This window comes from Pseudoliparis swirei, chromosome 6, assembly GCF_029220125.1.
Source record: "Pseudoliparis swirei isolate HS2019 ecotype Mariana Trench chromosome 6, NWPU_hadal_v1, whole genome shotgun sequence".
NCBI lineage: Eukaryota > Metazoa > Chordata > Actinopteri > Perciformes > Liparidae > Pseudoliparis > Pseudoliparis swirei.
The window spans coordinates 25,599,629-25,615,945 of record NC_079393.1 but is presented as its reverse complement, the minus strand read 5'-3'; the positions used below and the strand labels follow the sequence as shown (position 1 = coordinate 25,615,945).

General features: G+C 43.4%; 2 protein-coding genes across 7 annotated transcripts in view; one reads left to right on the top strand and one right to left on the bottom strand.

The window, feature by feature from the left end:
- Positions 1–2,599, top strand: part of cmip (c-Maf inducing protein) — a 51,931-nt gene extending 49,332 nt beyond the window's left edge. The window contains exon 21 of the mRNA XM_056416624.1: positions 1–2,599. This exon is cut by the window's left edge and continues 288 nt beyond it. The gene's annotated coding sequence lies outside the window, so the exon portion shown is untranslated.
- Positions 2,600–3,661: 1,062 nt separating this feature from the next.
- Positions 3,662–16,317, bottom strand: part of ppp6r3 (protein phosphatase 6, regulatory subunit 3) — a 30,861-nt gene continuing 18,205 nt past the window's right edge. For 3 of the 6 annotated variants that reach the window (XM_056416616.1, XM_056416618.1, XM_056416619.1), the window contains exons 19-26: positions 15,542–15,657; positions 15,079–15,298; positions 14,886–14,983; positions 11,588–11,777; positions 8,573–8,590; positions 6,678–6,785; positions 5,847–5,918; positions 3,662–5,706 (exon numbers count right to left, since the gene is read on the bottom strand). In XM_056416616.1, coding sequence (XP_056272591.1) covers positions 5,655–5,706; positions 5,847–5,918; positions 6,678–6,785; positions 8,573–8,590; positions 11,588–11,777; positions 14,886–14,983; positions 15,079–15,298; positions 15,542–15,657 — 874 coding nt within the window. In that variant the 3' untranslated portion in view covers positions 3,662–5,654. The remainder of the gene's footprint in view (positions 5,707–5,846; positions 5,919–6,677; positions 6,786–8,572; positions 8,591–11,587; positions 11,778–14,885; positions 14,984–15,078; positions 15,299–15,541; positions 15,658–16,317) is intronic. The other 3 variants (XM_056416617.1, XM_056416621.1, XM_056416620.1) reach the window with 1 other exon arrangement.

The window sequence follows — 16,317 nt, the reverse complement described above, 5'->3', positions numbered from 1 at the left end:
GAAACCTTTATGGACCTCGCCGCCCCCATCACCAACATAGAGGAAGACCTGGGCCCTCCTCTCTCTCACGCCATGAAGGCTGAAGACACGAGCAGCTCACATTCCAGTTCTTCTCTGATTCGCTACGTAGCTCTCCAAAAAACGACCGTGTTGAACTGTCCTGCCCCCCCCCAACCTCTCTCTCTCGATCTCTCACTCTTGCTCTCGCTCTCTCGGTTTCGGTTTTCAGGTTTCCGTTTCCGTCTCATTTGTTTTTTGGAGAAATTAAGGTGCCATTCTCCGAGAGAAGAAGAAGAAGAAGACTGTGCCAGTTCCTCTTAACACGACGTGTTCACACACATCAAAAAGGAAAGGGGAAAAGAAAAAACAAGTTTTTATCAACCTGAATGAACATATTTTTACAGACATATGTGCTTTCATATACCGTGTGTTTCTATATAAAACGTAAATATATAAATGCGGAGAAAGTAGAAGAAAAAAAAACCAGTGATGAAATTTCAGAGACATTTCGGGGGAAGTTAAACGGCGATGGCAATGTCCGTCCCTTTTTGTTCTCAGTGAACCATCCGGATGATTTCCCATTATGATATTTAATAGGACAGCTGTGTAGCAGTAGCTGGGTGGTCTGAGACCGCCTCATATTTATAAAGTTGTGTCCTTAAATCCTCCGGATTATTACGTCCTGGCACACACAGGCCCTTTTTTTTGTTTTTTTGCAATTGACAACATAAGAAGCCAACCAAGAGGCGCCCACACATGGATCTCTCTGTATCGCCCCCTGGTGGTAACCTCGAGGACCTGTAAACCAGACTCATCACCAGCTGAGAGTTGTATATTTTCATATCCTCTGCTTTTTTTTTGTGTGGGGGGTCGCAGTCTTTTTGAAACTGTTCTGACAAAAGGACACTTGCCAAACATCGTCATGGTTTTTTGTTTAGTTTCGTGCACTTCTATCTTCAAACCAACGTGAGTTAGGTTCCAGAACCGACTGGTGGGTCCGGTGGAACCCCTCGCAGGCCCGACTCCCAGCCCCCGTCCGTCTGTCCCCGCAGTGCCTCTGGTGGAGCTGTGGATGAGTTTCCTATTATTATTATTATTATTATCTTTTTGAAAGTTGTTCTGCTGTATTTATATATGACGCCATAAAACACGGGCGAGATTTTAACAGGATGATTCAGTCCCATCGAAAGGATGGGACTGAATTATTTTAAATATAATATTTCGCGTTGGGGCTATAAGGGACAAGAGACTCGTCTTCATTCCCACAAGATGTTTCGTCCGACGTGGTAACTGCTCCCGGTCTCTTTTTTTTCCCTCTCCGTCTCGGAGTCCGATCTCCACCAGTCAGCCTCTCGCTCCGACTGCATCCACCCGGTTTATTCGTCTCCGTGTCGACCTCCGGCAGGACGCCGTCCGCCTCCAGGAGGCTCTGTTTCCTATTTATTGGGTGCCGTGACGGTTCTTGGTTTGGCTTGTAGACTCTGTTTTTGTGGTTTGGCTCTAACGACCTCTTTCATATCCTGTACGAGTGTGTGTATATATATATATATATAGTTGTCTCCTCCCTTTCTCTTTGACCCCCCTCTCCATCCTTGTATCTGTATCTCTCAGCCGCTCATCATCATCATCGGCAAGTTGGCATCGCCTTCATCGTACGTGTGGTTGTTTTTTTCACAAAGTGCAATGTAATCTTTCAAATAATGTTTTTCATAATATCTCTTTTTATGTTTGTTTTTTCCTACATCTTTTCATTTCATCACTTTAATCGGACGTTTTGTTTCCCGTGCCGTCGTCGTTTTGATTTTCTTCTGCATGTACATGTCGCTGCGTCATCCGGTATTTTTCATTTTGTAATTTTGTTTTGTTTTTATAAAAATGTTTGAAAACATTTGATAAGAGGGTCTGATCACTATCTCACTGAGGTTAAGGACTGAAATGGAGAAAGATCCCATCCAATGACTTTCTGAAGCTGATAGACTGAAAGCTGCGCCAGCTGCGCTTTATTCATTTACTTGTCTATTTTCAGATTAAAAGTGATGTCCTATTCCTGCCAGGAAATCATATCAGAAGTGGACCACACTGACTGAATGTTATTTTAAATTAAGCTTCAGTTTAACTTTCTGTGGTTATCCCTAAAGGAGAAGATCTCCTTTTCTATCTGTATGAAAGTGAACGTCTCCTTTAAGGAAGTGGGCGGGCTGTCACTGGACGCCTCCCATTGGTTGCGTCCTGTCCTGACTCTTCCCCCTTGTCCTGCCATGTCTACAGGTTGTTTTGGAAGGAAGGGGGTCAGATGTGGCTCAGCCTGATGAATCTGACAAACTGAATAAAACAACTTAACTTCCCATAATTCCTTGTCGTAAAATGTTTTGGCAGCTGGAGACAAATAAAGGGGGAGGGGTTGGGGAGTCGCCCATCATTTTTCGCACTCTTTTTCAGTCTTTCTCTGCATTGATCTGCTTCTCCTGCTGGGTTATTATTATTATTGCTGCTGCTGCTCTGTGGCTGTTGTAATATAAATACAAAAGATCTTTAACAGGAAAAATAACAACTATGATGTGAAATAATTTCAATCAAAAATAAATCTTCTGTGAATGTTTCAGCTGCGTGTGGCATGTGTTTTAAAAAAAAACCTAAATTGTTTCAGTTTGGAATACACTTAAAAATATAAGAAGTATAAGAATTGGAGGTGATATATAAATACGCCATAAATAATAATCCAGACATTTATACCATTTTGAGATTGTGGCTGTAAAGGGTTAAATATACCTACAAGTATAAATGTGTACATCTGGAGTATTTTGAACACGTGTTGCCCTTTTCTGTCAAACAGATTTAGTAGCAGAAGTAGTACGATAAGTATACATTGTGGTGGCTGAATTAGATTGTTTATTTTTATTGCTCAAAATTACAAACTCCCCTCAGAGGGCTTTACAATCTGTACACATACAACATCCCTGACCTTTGACCTCACATCGGATCAGGAAAAACTGCCCCAAGAAAAAATTAGAATAGTATAAGTGAGAAAAAAATGTTTTGCATCATTTTTATATTGACAAGTTTATCTCCTCACTGCCCATATTGTTCTGGTATGTATTCAGTAAGTCACTTTGCCATTTGACCAAACACCTCGAAGCTCTACTAATTCTATAATAAACCTATTTTGATAGTGATATCTGATTGATATTATACTTACAATTCCTCAGTTATGATCTATTCTACTGAAAGTTAGACTACTAAAGCCTTGACGTTTCTTCATCTTATATTTACTTTATAAGTGTTACTGGAGGTTATAGTAAAATATATAGCTTTGTCTATACAAATCTGAAATGTTCATTCATTAGTAATATAGAACTAATGCTACTAATGCTTTATTTATTGTTTTGGCTCAACAAACCTTTTCCCATTGTTCCAACTGGGAGGTGAAGAAACAACTTTCTGACCTCCAGGTTTTCCGTTTGTGCTCTCGCGAGAAGACGGGCTTTGAGAGTTGCGATGCTCTGATTCGGTCATCGTTTATGCTGGTTTCAATGCAGGAAAACATGTTATATAATAACCATTTGATGCAGTGTTTCCCATTTACTGTCAACATACGGTGAAACTGGTCCAATAAAGTCTACGTCAGGACAGACGAGCCCGAGAAACCATCTGCAAAGACCACTTATCTTCAGAAATTAAGATGATTTTAATTAATCCGACAAAAGTGTGTTGAACAATCATCCGTTAATAACTTCTTCCCCTTCCTAAGCTCGTACGGTACAGAAAAGTTACATTTTATTTTGGATCCAAAACCCCAACCAGCGAGCCATTTGACGCCGAGATGAAGAAAAACAAAAACAATTTGGCGGAGAGAAAGCGAGTCCATGGAAAGGCTGAAACAAAGACGCCATTGAACTTCTCCAGCTGCACTGTGGGCGGAGCTTCACATCTGCTGCCAATCAAGATCAGACGATATTACTTCCGGTTGGTTTCATCCGGGGACCATCGAGCATCGCCTCGTGAACGTGTCGCGAGCGCTCAGACTGACGTATAGCAGAAAACACGTCACAGAACACGCTGCGCATCGCGAGGGAGGCGTTTACAACTCGAGACCCTTCTCTCCGGTCTCCGTTTCAATAATGGAGCACCTCAGAGCAGCGGGTTCCACCGCTCGCGACCAGGAAAGAGAGCTCTAATTTGATTGGTCGACGGAGGTGAGCCACTTCCGGTTCCGAGGGTTCCCCACAGCAGTTAGTCAGAGAATTAAACACCCTTGGCTGGAACTTAGTCAGCAGCGCAACGGTTACAACGGGACCGTCTCCCGGTAGAAGTGACGTCAGCACAAGCGCGCCACGAGGCTTTCACATGGAGACACCGTCCAAAGTCTGGTAGTTCTGCACGTGGGTCTTCAAATATATATACAGGGCTCTCAAGTTTTGAAGACAGGCAAGAGTGACATTTCCATCATCAGCAGCAGCACCCCCCGCCCCCCCAAAACGAAATTTTCGGATATTTGTCAGTCGCGCGCAATTCCAGGATGCTTTATTTTCATTGGTTGCTGTATTAAATCTTACCCAGATACGGGGTTTTTTCTGATTGGCTATTGTGTAGCCCTTTTTTGTGTGGATTGGCTGGTAAGTGGCTCCTCACAGCAGAACTCCAGGGGAGCGCTTGATTCCTCCACGGTGAGGGCAGCGCGGCCAGCTCATGTTTGCGCGCTGCGGCACATTACATACCAGAGTTTTTTTCAGCGTGAGAAATACGATGTGTGGCGGGAGTGCGTGACTTAAGACCGAAATGCGTGACACTTGAGAGCCCTGTATATATATATATATATATCATATTTGAAGACCCAAGGTAGACCCAGTAATAAGCACTTCGGAAAAAAAAGAAGAGTATTGGGCTCGAGAGGACTGTTTCTGAAGAAGTTTAGTTGGAACTAAAACCACTAGCTCAATGCAATCTGCCTGTGGTGACGTCATACTGGATCTCTGTTAGCCCAATGAGCATGAACACAGACTTTAAGGAAGGGGCAGGTGTGTTGGTAGGCCTTCAGTAACAAAACATAATCTTACTTCCATAATAAAACTTAACTGAAAAAAAGAAGTCTCATCTTACTCAATGCAGAAGAATACAAGAGAAAAAAACATTTACAAATACCTGCAGCGAAAATAAAACTGTCCTTTTTAAAATGCGTTTCTATTGGTGGGAACCGAGGACCAACGGTGGTGATACTTAGCAACTGTTGTATTAAGTATGCAATATCCCTGGTTCTGTGGTTATTCATCTTATGTTTCTGTATACATTTTTTCTTTTTATAAAATATTTTATTCATACAATCATTTCTTTAACTATAGCAACATTACTATTTAATTTTTGAGTGGCAAGACATTAGTCGCACATCACCTCATAAGAACAATAGTATATAAACAAATGCAGAAAAAAAGTTATTCTGAATCCATTTGAGTGAGTCTCTCGTTTTGCTTTTTAGTTCATCCCGTGTCTGTACACCGGTCTTGTCCGTCAGTCAGTGATGAGCCAATAGGAGTATTGCTGGTCCTGGTGGGGGCGTGTGATTGGGTACATCTCTGAGCAAGTGGCCTCCGCCGGCTGGCTAGCGGGAGGAGCCTCTGCGTGGCAGAACAGGCTGGATGTGGGCTGGCCTTGGGAGGCCCTCACACCGGCCCGTTGACAGCTGGCTCTGAGGACACGGCGCTCTGGTCCAGTCTGGGAGGACATGACGGGGAAAGGACACACCCATCAACAGAATGGTGAAGCAGTAAAACTACAGAAATATATGTGCTCAGGCTTTCTAGAGAATATAGCTTTAAAACCAAGAACCCCTCGCAGGCATTAGTCCGACTTACTTGGCCTCCTCCACGGGTGACACCTCCTCCAGAGGACCGTTGGGAAGCGCCACACTGGGCTGACACTTCTCACTGCTTACCGGACACACAGGAGGAAGAGGGGAAGGTTCAGAGCTACAATCACAATTAAAAATGTTGCTGTGCCCAATCTGAATGGGAGATTACAATCAACAGGATGTATAAAACAGGAAGATATGCCTGGGATTCACATCATGTTACGTGGACGACTGCTGTTGGTGCTGCATGTTTGTTTTTGTGGACAAAGCCTTATGGAGCTTTTACAGCGTTAGAATCATAATAAATTCATAAATATAAATCTGCATTTATACGGCACGTTCAAAAGATCAAGTAAAGAAAAAGTCAATAAACTTTATTTTCTACTAAATTGTACTTCATGAGGCTCCCGATTTAACTTTTACAGATGTTGTGATTTAGAGACACGTTGGCTGTGTTTTATTAAATATTTTGGTTCCACAATGCTAACAAAGAGACAGAAGGAGCTCCGATAGGCCACGCCTCCCAGACACCACAAAGTGTTGAATTAAAGTGCCAAGAGAAACTTTATAGGAAAAGAAAAATATATTTTTATTGTGTTGTAATGCACGTGGAAGAAAGTCGAAATCGCATTTCAAAAAATCAATTGAACATAATTAATGACTTTAAACTCTATAATTATTCAGGAGCCCATTCCAGGCTCCGTACGGCGGACTGAAGGGTTATGATTCCTCCGCATTAGGACGGTGATGTCATTTGAACACAAACCAGGGCTTTAAGATATCATGGAACTGAACATGTCAGTGTTTTTGGTGAGTGCGTGTGTGTGCGTCTGACCCGGTTTTGGGACAGCCGGCTGCGGCCGAGCTTGCGACGCCCGTTCTCTCCGAATCCCCACTCTCCACTCCTGAGCACGTCTGTGAGGAGGAACTCTTCTTTTCATCGCTGCAACACACACACACACACAAATACATCAATACCATACGACGTGATCCGCACCCACAGAAACAAGTACACGGGACACGGTGAGATGTGCACGGTGACGCATGCTGAACGGACACACGGTAAAAACAAAAGGATGGAGATGTTGACGTGGAACAGAAGCATCAAAATGTACAGCGAATGGAGAACGTCAACGGTTTTGAGAGGATAATTGTTAGCCAAATAGTAGGCGGGGCCTACCAACGGATTTAGACACCGATTAGACCCCAAAATTGCCAGCCGTCAGTCTTGCTTTGTCTCAGAGAACCACCAACAATCTTGATGAGGCCTCAAAGCAAAACGCCGAAAACATCTAAATAGAATCCAGAGTCAAGATGGTGCGGAACGATTCAGCTGCAATGCTCGAATAATAATATGGGCCCAATGAAGACCCCCTGGTTCCACATCATTCATACCAGTCTCTTAATGCTGGGTTGAAAGTCGTTTTATTGTAGCGCATAAGTCTTTAATGTTACTTTATTTACAAACAGAAACCACTCCTAATGAACTTTAACTGCTCAAAAGTGAAGCTCGGTTCTTAAGAAATAAACCCTTCAGAGTAAATTATTGAAATGATGATTCATTGGTTTTTAAAAGAGTTGCAATGTTCACGAAAAACCTAGAAAATGCAATGTTTGTGATAAAAAGTAATGAGTTGATTATCATTATAAAATGTTTGTCTTTATTCATTTGAACCTTTATGCCAAAGCCTTCCGTTAGGATTTAAATGAATGTTGTGTGATGACGAGATGTATCCAAGACCCGCCTCCTGAGGACCCGTCAGTCAGGGTGGACAATGTATGAATGCAGTATTTAAAATCAGCTGTGTTTGTGCCATCTAGACATATTATAGAATTTATCAAGTTTAAATTGTTAATGTGACTTGACTCACAATCTTAAAATAGAGACAATGGCTGTGTCTACTACCGCACACTTTACGAAGTACACTGCAATACAGTGCACTACAATTCAGTGCACTGCGTTGCTGATAAGTGCTGTCTCAAATGGAACACTTACGTTAACCACTTGGCGGAAGTGACGGACGCAAATCTGTTCACGGCACCCGTGAAATTAAGCCGGGAGTGACGTACGCAAATCTGCTTGCGATACCCGCGAAACTGAAACTGACAAAATGAATGCACTTCTTGCCCTCTTTGTGTCCCTTGTTTACCCCTTTCTCCACCCCATGTGGAAATTGCGATACCTCCACAATCGCGGCAGGAGCCTCCGTGGTCGACCGCTTGTGCTACCATAGCCATCTCGTCCGCCATTGTTTTAGAAATAAAATGAAAAGCTGGCGAAAGGGCTCCTCCTCTTCCGCTACGTCACCAAGATGGCGGCCGTTTAGGGCGAGTAGTGTCCATCGTTTTACACTACATTTTTTGCCCGTTTGCAGTGCACCATCCGGGTACTTTCAGTGCACTGAATTCTGCTGGTTTTTTCAGTGGCGCACTTCGAACACTGAAAGTCAGTGCTCGAAGTGCGCGGTAGTAGACACAGCCAATAACTGAGAACCAAAGGCAATAAAACGTATAAAGTCGTTTGTAACAAATAATCAAATTTGAAGGCGAGTTTAAAGCCATAAACTAAAACACTCACAACACCTTTGGTAGAAACACATGCAGAATGGAGATAATGAAAAAAACAAGGAGCTGAAACCAAAAGATCAAAATTGGGAAAGAAAAGTTGGTGGTTGACGTAACAACGAGACGACATCACGGCCGCAGGCTGATCTGATTGGCTGTACATACCGATAAGATTTCAAAACTCTGGAGACCACACCCACAACGCACAGCAAGAGAGAGAGAGGAGGGGAAGCTCAGGCTGTTGTTACTCAGACAGACAGTAGAATGCAGCATCAACACGGGGACAGAAGGACAGAAGACGATCAGCTGTGAACCCAGGGTTTTTCCTGCATAGAGAACATTTGGGCGCGCGCCTACGCCGTTTTCCCGAGCGCCTATGACAAATCCCGAGCGCCTAAGGCAAAAAAAAGTCCGCGATGGAAAAAATATATAAAAGATACAACCGGTATTACCCGGACCGAAACGCAACGCACATTTCGGTGCTTTCCGGTGCCTGAGCCGATTGAAATTGAAAAAAACCTATTGTTGTGAACTTCTCAGGTGACTCCGCCCTGTCAGCAGGTTACGAGCCTCTCATATTTAACTCTGACAGCGGAGGCTGCGCCGTGTGTGACTAGTGAGCCGGTGTGGAGCACACCAGCGTCAGGCTGGGCCGACGGGGAGACCGTCACTGAACACAGGGAGACCGATGATGACGAGCAGCCGGAACTCAGATTAGTACCGTATCGTTGATTGCAAGTCTTGCATTCAGAAAAGTAGCCCAATAAATAATAAATTAGCCATTATAACCATGTTTAAACTAGCTCGTAGCTAGCGCTAGCTACGAACTACGAGCGTGACAGTCTGCTCGCAGATGTGTTGATGTACAGCGGTCCCGGCTGTATACCCGGTGTTACCGGGAATATAATGACGGAGGAATGAAGACCGTGGGGCGTCACTTTGTTTCAGTGTAACTGGCTGTCAGAAGCAAAACTTTATTTGTCACGTGTCATCTTCAGTACCTCTGATTGGTTGTTCTCTTTGCCCATCAAAACAGTGACAGGATTAACCCTATAAGGGCTGCACATGACAATACATATCACATCATATAATGGAGAACATATATTGTGTATGTTAACAGTCTGATATCCGTTGTGTGTCGGTGCTCCATGATAACGGCTTCTACAGGGAATATGGCCGAAGAGGTTTTTAATGTCCTCAATGTGCGTTTAAAAAAGAAGAAGTAGCGGTTCAGGCACCGGTATCGTTTTAAAAGTACGCAACATTTTTTTTTGGGAGCACCGAAGACCCATTTTGACCCAGGAAAAACCCTGGAACCTGAGGTTTAGTTTCACGGCTGAAACAGGACTGTACATCGTTAGGAGACGAGGAATTAGTCGAGCGTGGGCAACAGTAAGGACGAGGTTAGCAGCAGTGTTACGGCGACAGAGCGGTTTATTGGCCGGTGAATAAATCCGAAGCAACGGTCCTGCGTGTTGACGGCTACCTGCTGATGTCCTCTTTTTCCTTGTGTACAGATCGTAAAGCCCTGAGGCAAATTTGTGATATTACCCTGCTGGTTACCAAGGCCCACTTAAGGTGGACTGACGTTTAAGGTGGATCAGCTCATTTTAGTGACAAAGATAGCTAAGGACAAACTAATTGAAACGCACACCCCAGTTCTATTTTGTGTTCCACTTTGCACATGGTTCATCCACATGGTGATTCATGGATCTCTAGGACTTTAAACCAAATTTCCATGACCAAACATTTCGTGAAATCTTGGTGCACACATGAAAAGTGCGAAAATGTCGTATTTAAACTAACAATGAGAATTCCAAAACATACAGTACCTTAAATGACAAATTAATGAGACAATAGTTTGATTAAAAGAATAAATATTTATATAAATGTTTATTCTTAAACTATTGTCCCTTACAAATCCATCTGTTTGGACTGTAAATAGTTCAGGCTTTGGTCAAATAGAATGACATCTGTATATCTATAAATCTACACTTCCTGGCATAGTGGATTATCCCGATCGATGCCCTGAGCTACTGTTGCTATGGTCATCGAACTTTTCAGTGGAGAAAGATTTGCGCTGCAAGTATGAAGAGCGCATGCCAGCTTATATTTTTAGCGTCTTTCTTTTAAAAGCATATCCATTATTTTAAACTCAAAATGAATGAACATATCAATATAAACACATTTCCATGACTTTCAAAAAGTTGGGGATGACTTTACCAGGAAATCTTTGATTACGACACACCGTCCGTTTAAAATGTATTAATAGAAACGTCTCATGCATTTGAAACATAGAAACTGTCCTTGCCCGTCTGTGTGACATGGATCTGGTTGTTAAATACAACGGCGTCTCTCCAGCTACTGTGACGAGTGCGAGGGCACCCATGAACACAGATGGAGACCTATGAGACACATCGTAGCCATTCTGGGAAAAGACGCCATAACGAAGAGAATTCCAATGTTTTTTTAACACCGAGGGTTGGGTACCGAAATCCGGTGCCAATACAGTTCCTATACAACCGGTGCTACCCGGACCTAAACGCAATGCACATTTCGGTGCTTCCTTTCGGTGCCTGAGCCGATTGAAATTGAAAAAAACTTATTTTGAACTTCTCTAGTGACTCCGCCCTGTCATTTAACTTTGAAAGCGGAGGCATGCGCCGTGTTTGACTGCCTGCGCCTGTGCCGTGCACACCAGCGTCAGGCTGGACGCGATGGGGAGACGGTCCCCCTGAAAACGTGGAGACCGATGACAAGAGCAGCCTGAACTCAGATTAGTACCGTAACGTTGATTGAAAGTCTGCATTCATAAAAGTAGGCCAATAAATAATAAATTAGCTCGTAGCTAGCGCGAGCGCGACAGTCTGATATCCGTTTTTTGTCAGTGCTCCATGAGAACGGCTTTTACAGGGAATATGGCCGAAGAGGTTTTTAATGTCATCATTGTCAATCCTCGTTTTGTGATTTTTTTTAATTTTAAGTACCGGTTCAGGCACCGGTACCATTTTAAAAGTACCGGTTTAGCACAGTTATCGGAAAGAAAAAAAAACGATACCCATCCCTACCGAGGACGATAACATTTGCATTAAAACCGCTACCAATGACATCCAGTCATGTAGCACAGAGCGCCACGCGAGTGTGTGTGCGTGTGTGAGAGAGTGAGTGAGTGAGTCGAACCTCTTGAAGATGGCGGTCTCAGTCTTGGCGTCCACGGTGAGGCTCACGGTCTCCTTCATGGAGCCGTTGATGACCGTCTCCGTAATGCTGCGCTGCTCACAGGAAGCCGTCTCCTCCTCCGCTTTAGGTCTCCAACAATCCTTAGCTGAGGTGGGAGACACCACGCTGGTACCCAACCAGCCTTCAGAATCTGAGGGGGGGGGGGGGGGAAGACGACAACACTGGGTTCATACACCAGGGTTTTTCCTGCATAGAGAACATTTGGGCGCGCGCCTACGCCGTTTTCCCGAGCGCCTATGACAAATCCCGAGCGCCTAAGGCAAAAAAAGTCCGCGATGAAAAACAACAAAAAACTGTGTTCATCACGTGCATGTCAGCGAATATGTTCTCAATAGTATGTTTCAAGGAGGCTACAGCCGAACCCTCGTTCTGTTTTGATCAATAGTAATCGAGTTAATAAGCGTGTCTTCTTGTCTGGTCAATACGCAACTGTGAGGTGCGCGAATGGACAGAGCGGCCAGCTGCTGATCACTCAACAGCCCGACGTGCACGAATACACCTGGACTATTGTCAATAGGGATGCACCGATCTGATCGGCGCCGATCCATATCGTCCAATATTCCCATTATCGGTTTTGATCGGCGCTCTCAAAACGGCGTATCAAACTTGGCCGATCAGATGACGTAACATCTGCGAGAACTATCAGACGTTTCAATCGCCGCGCACCGCAACGGAGACGATGCACCCCGCGAGGGCCGCAGAGTGAGAGGTCAGAGGGGATCCTCACCACCGAGCGGCGTCCCCGTCACCCGAGTTGAATCTCTGGGTCGACTCAGCCGACTCTCACATGTCTGCCCCTATAGACTGATGCTCACGGTAAACACATTCGATCAGGAGCGCGCGAGGGTTTTGATAACGTTAGCGGAAGGATTTATGTGACAACTTCCGGTTTTGCAAAGTTAGCGGAAAGAACCACGTGAAACAACATCCGTTTATCAAAATAAGATGTCGACAAATCATACACGAACATATAAAAGTAAACAATGAACTGATTTTGTATCTTTAGAGATCGTTTCCGAGATTTAGCTTAAATTATGCTAACATTAAAACATTTTTACTGTACCAAGGAAGAGTTTATAAAAATAAGTCAGACTTTTGTATGTTAAAAAAAGTCCTGTATATAGATTTCCCCAAGAGTTCCAGGAAATGAATAATGCAGATGTGTTCCATACATATCTGAAATCCCCTACAATAGCAATCAAACAATTTTAATGTATCAATTTGGAAATTTTTCAAAGTAAAAGTCCTAAAAGTTTAAAGAAATCTGTAATTTCTTTAATGTTTGAGGTGCTTTATATATGTATTTCCTCATAGTCCTAGGTAATAATGCTACACAATAAATAGAATGCTTCAATCGACACCGTGATCGGTGATCGGTATTATCGGATCGGCGCAGCGCGCTAAAAACATTTTTTGGGAGCACCGAAGACCCATTTTGACCCAGGAAAAACCCTGTACACATGTTAACCAATGGGTTTCCATTAGAGATGCTCCGATCAGGTTTTTTGGTGCCGATCACCGATCACTGAAATCAGTATCTGCCGATCCGATACCGATCACGGTGTCGATTGAAGCATTCTATTTATTGTGTAGCATTAATGCCTAGGACTATGAGGAAATACATATATAAAGCACCTCAAACATTAAAGAAATTACAGATTTCTTTAAACATTTAGGACTTTTAATTTGAAAAATCTCTTAATTGCAACAGTAAATATGTTTGATTGCCAGGCAAGGGGAAGTCAGGGACGTCCTGAACACATCTGCATCAGTCGTTGCCTGGGACTCTGAGGGAAAACATATCTAGAGCGCCTCAAACATGTAAAAAATGACCGATTTATTTAAACATTTAGGACTTTTACTTTGAAAAATGTCCTAATTGATACATTAAGATTGATTGATTGCCAGTGTAGGGGATTTCAGATATGTATGGAACACATCTGCATTATTCATTTCCTGGAACTCTTGGGGAAATCTATATACAGGACTTTTTTTAACATACAAAAGTCTGACTTCTTTTTATAAACTCTTCCTTGGTACAGTAAAAATGTTTTAATGTTAGCATAATTTAAGCTAAATCTCAGAAACGATCTATAAAGATACAAAATCAGTTCATTGTTTACTTTAATATGTTAATGTATGATTTGTCGACATCTTATTTTGAAAAACAGATGTTTCACGTAAATCCTTCCGCTAACTTTATCAAAACCCTCGCGCGCTCCCGATGGAATGCGTTTACCATCAACATCAGTCTCTAGGGGCTCAGACATGTGAGTGTCGGCCGAGTTGACCCAGTGATTCAACTCGGGGACGGGGACGCCGCTCGGTGCGTGAGGATCCCCTCGTGGACCTCTGACCTCAGCCGGCTGGCCTTCGCTGGGCGCATTTTCTCCGTTGCGGTGCGCGACGATTGAAACGTCTCCGATAGTTCTCGCAGATTTGATGTCATCTGATCGGCCAAGTTTGATCGGCCGTTTTGAGAACGCTGAACAAAACCGATAATGGGAATATCGGCCGATATGGATCGGCGCCGATCAGATCGGAGCATCCCTTTCCATGACTTTTCCATGACTATAAATCAAATTTCCATTAGCAATTTTTTTTGGAAATCTCAGTGCATACATGAAAGAGTAAATGTCGTATTTAAACTAACTGAGAATTCCAAAGCACACAGTATAACCTTAAATGCCACGAATGAATGAGACAATAGTTTGATCGCGGAAAATGTGCGAGTATGAACAAGCGTATACCGGCTTATATTCAGAGCGTCATTCTTTTAAAAGCATATTAATTATTTAAAATTCAGTGTAAATGCACATATGAATGTAACACATTTCCAGGACTTTTACAACACTTTGGGGGTTTCCCCCCCCCCCCCCAATACTTTTTCAGACTTGGAAAGTAACCATTTTTAAAATTCCAGGACTTTTCCAGGTTTTCCACGACCGTACGAACCCCGACAATAGGTTCTGATCCTAATACTTAAAATACTCATCAGCTACCCGGACAGTAGTGATCATCTACTCATGTGATTTGGGGTTATTCAGAGTTACTGAAAGAGCAGCAAAGCGACACATAAACTTTAAAATTGTGTCCCGGATTATCTTGATCACAGTGGAACAACAGAACAGAGTTTAGATATCGGTGTGTGTGTGTGTGTGTGTCAGATTGTGTTATCATATGGATGTACAGAAGTCTCACCGTCAATAGTGACAGTCAGTATTCACACACAGCTCACCTTCAGGCTGCATGGGTGCATTGACCCCCAGAGGGTCCATCGTCTCCATGCTGGTTTCCATAGCAACGGGAGAATTGCACCTCAGAGGGTCTTTGGGACTGAAGGAGAACGGTTTATATTTACAAAAAAACTCAAGATTCAAAAGACGATGAAAGCCAAATAAAGTATTCTTTACACACAGACACAAACACACCTGACGGGGGTGAAGTTGGAGAAATCAGCCCAGCCAGTTGCAGCTTTGGAGGGGGCGGGGGGAGTGGCGGTGGCGGCGCTCCATGACGCGTCATCGGAGTCTTCTGTAGAAGAGGGGGGGGGGGAGGATACAGCGGCGGGGGCAGCGGGGCTGGACGCTGGAGCCGTGGACGTACCCGTGTCCATGGGGATGTCGTCAAAATTGGCCGTCCACACGGGTCCTAAAAGATAATTAATAGAAAGAAAAAAAGTATGGTGTTGAACGCAGCGCCACTCAGAAAACAGTCATGTCATAAACCACAGCTTCCGCCGCAGACAATGATCTTACACACGCCCTCGATAGAATTAATGAACTGGGCTAACCCTCATTTGAACTCCATCCAGTCAGACGTGTTTCTTACTTGGGTTCACGTGATATAGGCATGTCCTTCGGGTTGATATGTAGGAGTCTTGGCTACACCAACCTGTGTCGACTTCCATCCGGTCGTCGGTGCTCGGGTTGGACGCTTCAAAGGGATCCCGCTTCCCGTCCTCCTCCTCCGAGTCTGTGCTCTCCTCACTGTCCGTGCTGCCTGAACTCCTGAGACACACATACAAAGACACACAGAGAGAGAGACACACACACACACACAAATTCCTGTTATTACTACTTGGGACACTGGGAAGCGCAAAGAGGTGTAAAGATGCAGAGGACGGGCAGTTAAGAAAATGTTAATCTCTTATTGTTAACAGAAAATGACCATTATTAGGTGTTATTTCTAAAGTCTACATGGAACTTTCATTTGTAATATTTTCGGAGCACCCCACATTTTAATAAACTACAATACAATAGCCCATCTTCTTGCCGATGGTCTTGTTTACTTATGAAAGTCATAATCACGACTCATTCATCACTATTTAAAAGTTACTCGTAATAACTCAGAGGATTTAGTGAAGAGACAATGTTTATGTCACTATTTGAGTACAATTTCATTGACATAATAACTACACCCTTTTTGGTAATGAAAGATAAACCAATCATTTAATTAATAATCTCTATTTCTTCCACTAGAATATTAAAACTATATTCTACATCCACATTTCTGAACCATAAAAATACAGTGTGCTCAACCAACTTGGCCTTGGAGACTCATAGGTGGTGAACAACCCTGTGTGTTTCGTTGCCCTGCCGATGCAAAACTGTAGGAGGACGTGTCCTTCAAGGTCATAAACTCCCCATTGAAGGTTATTGGGTATGACA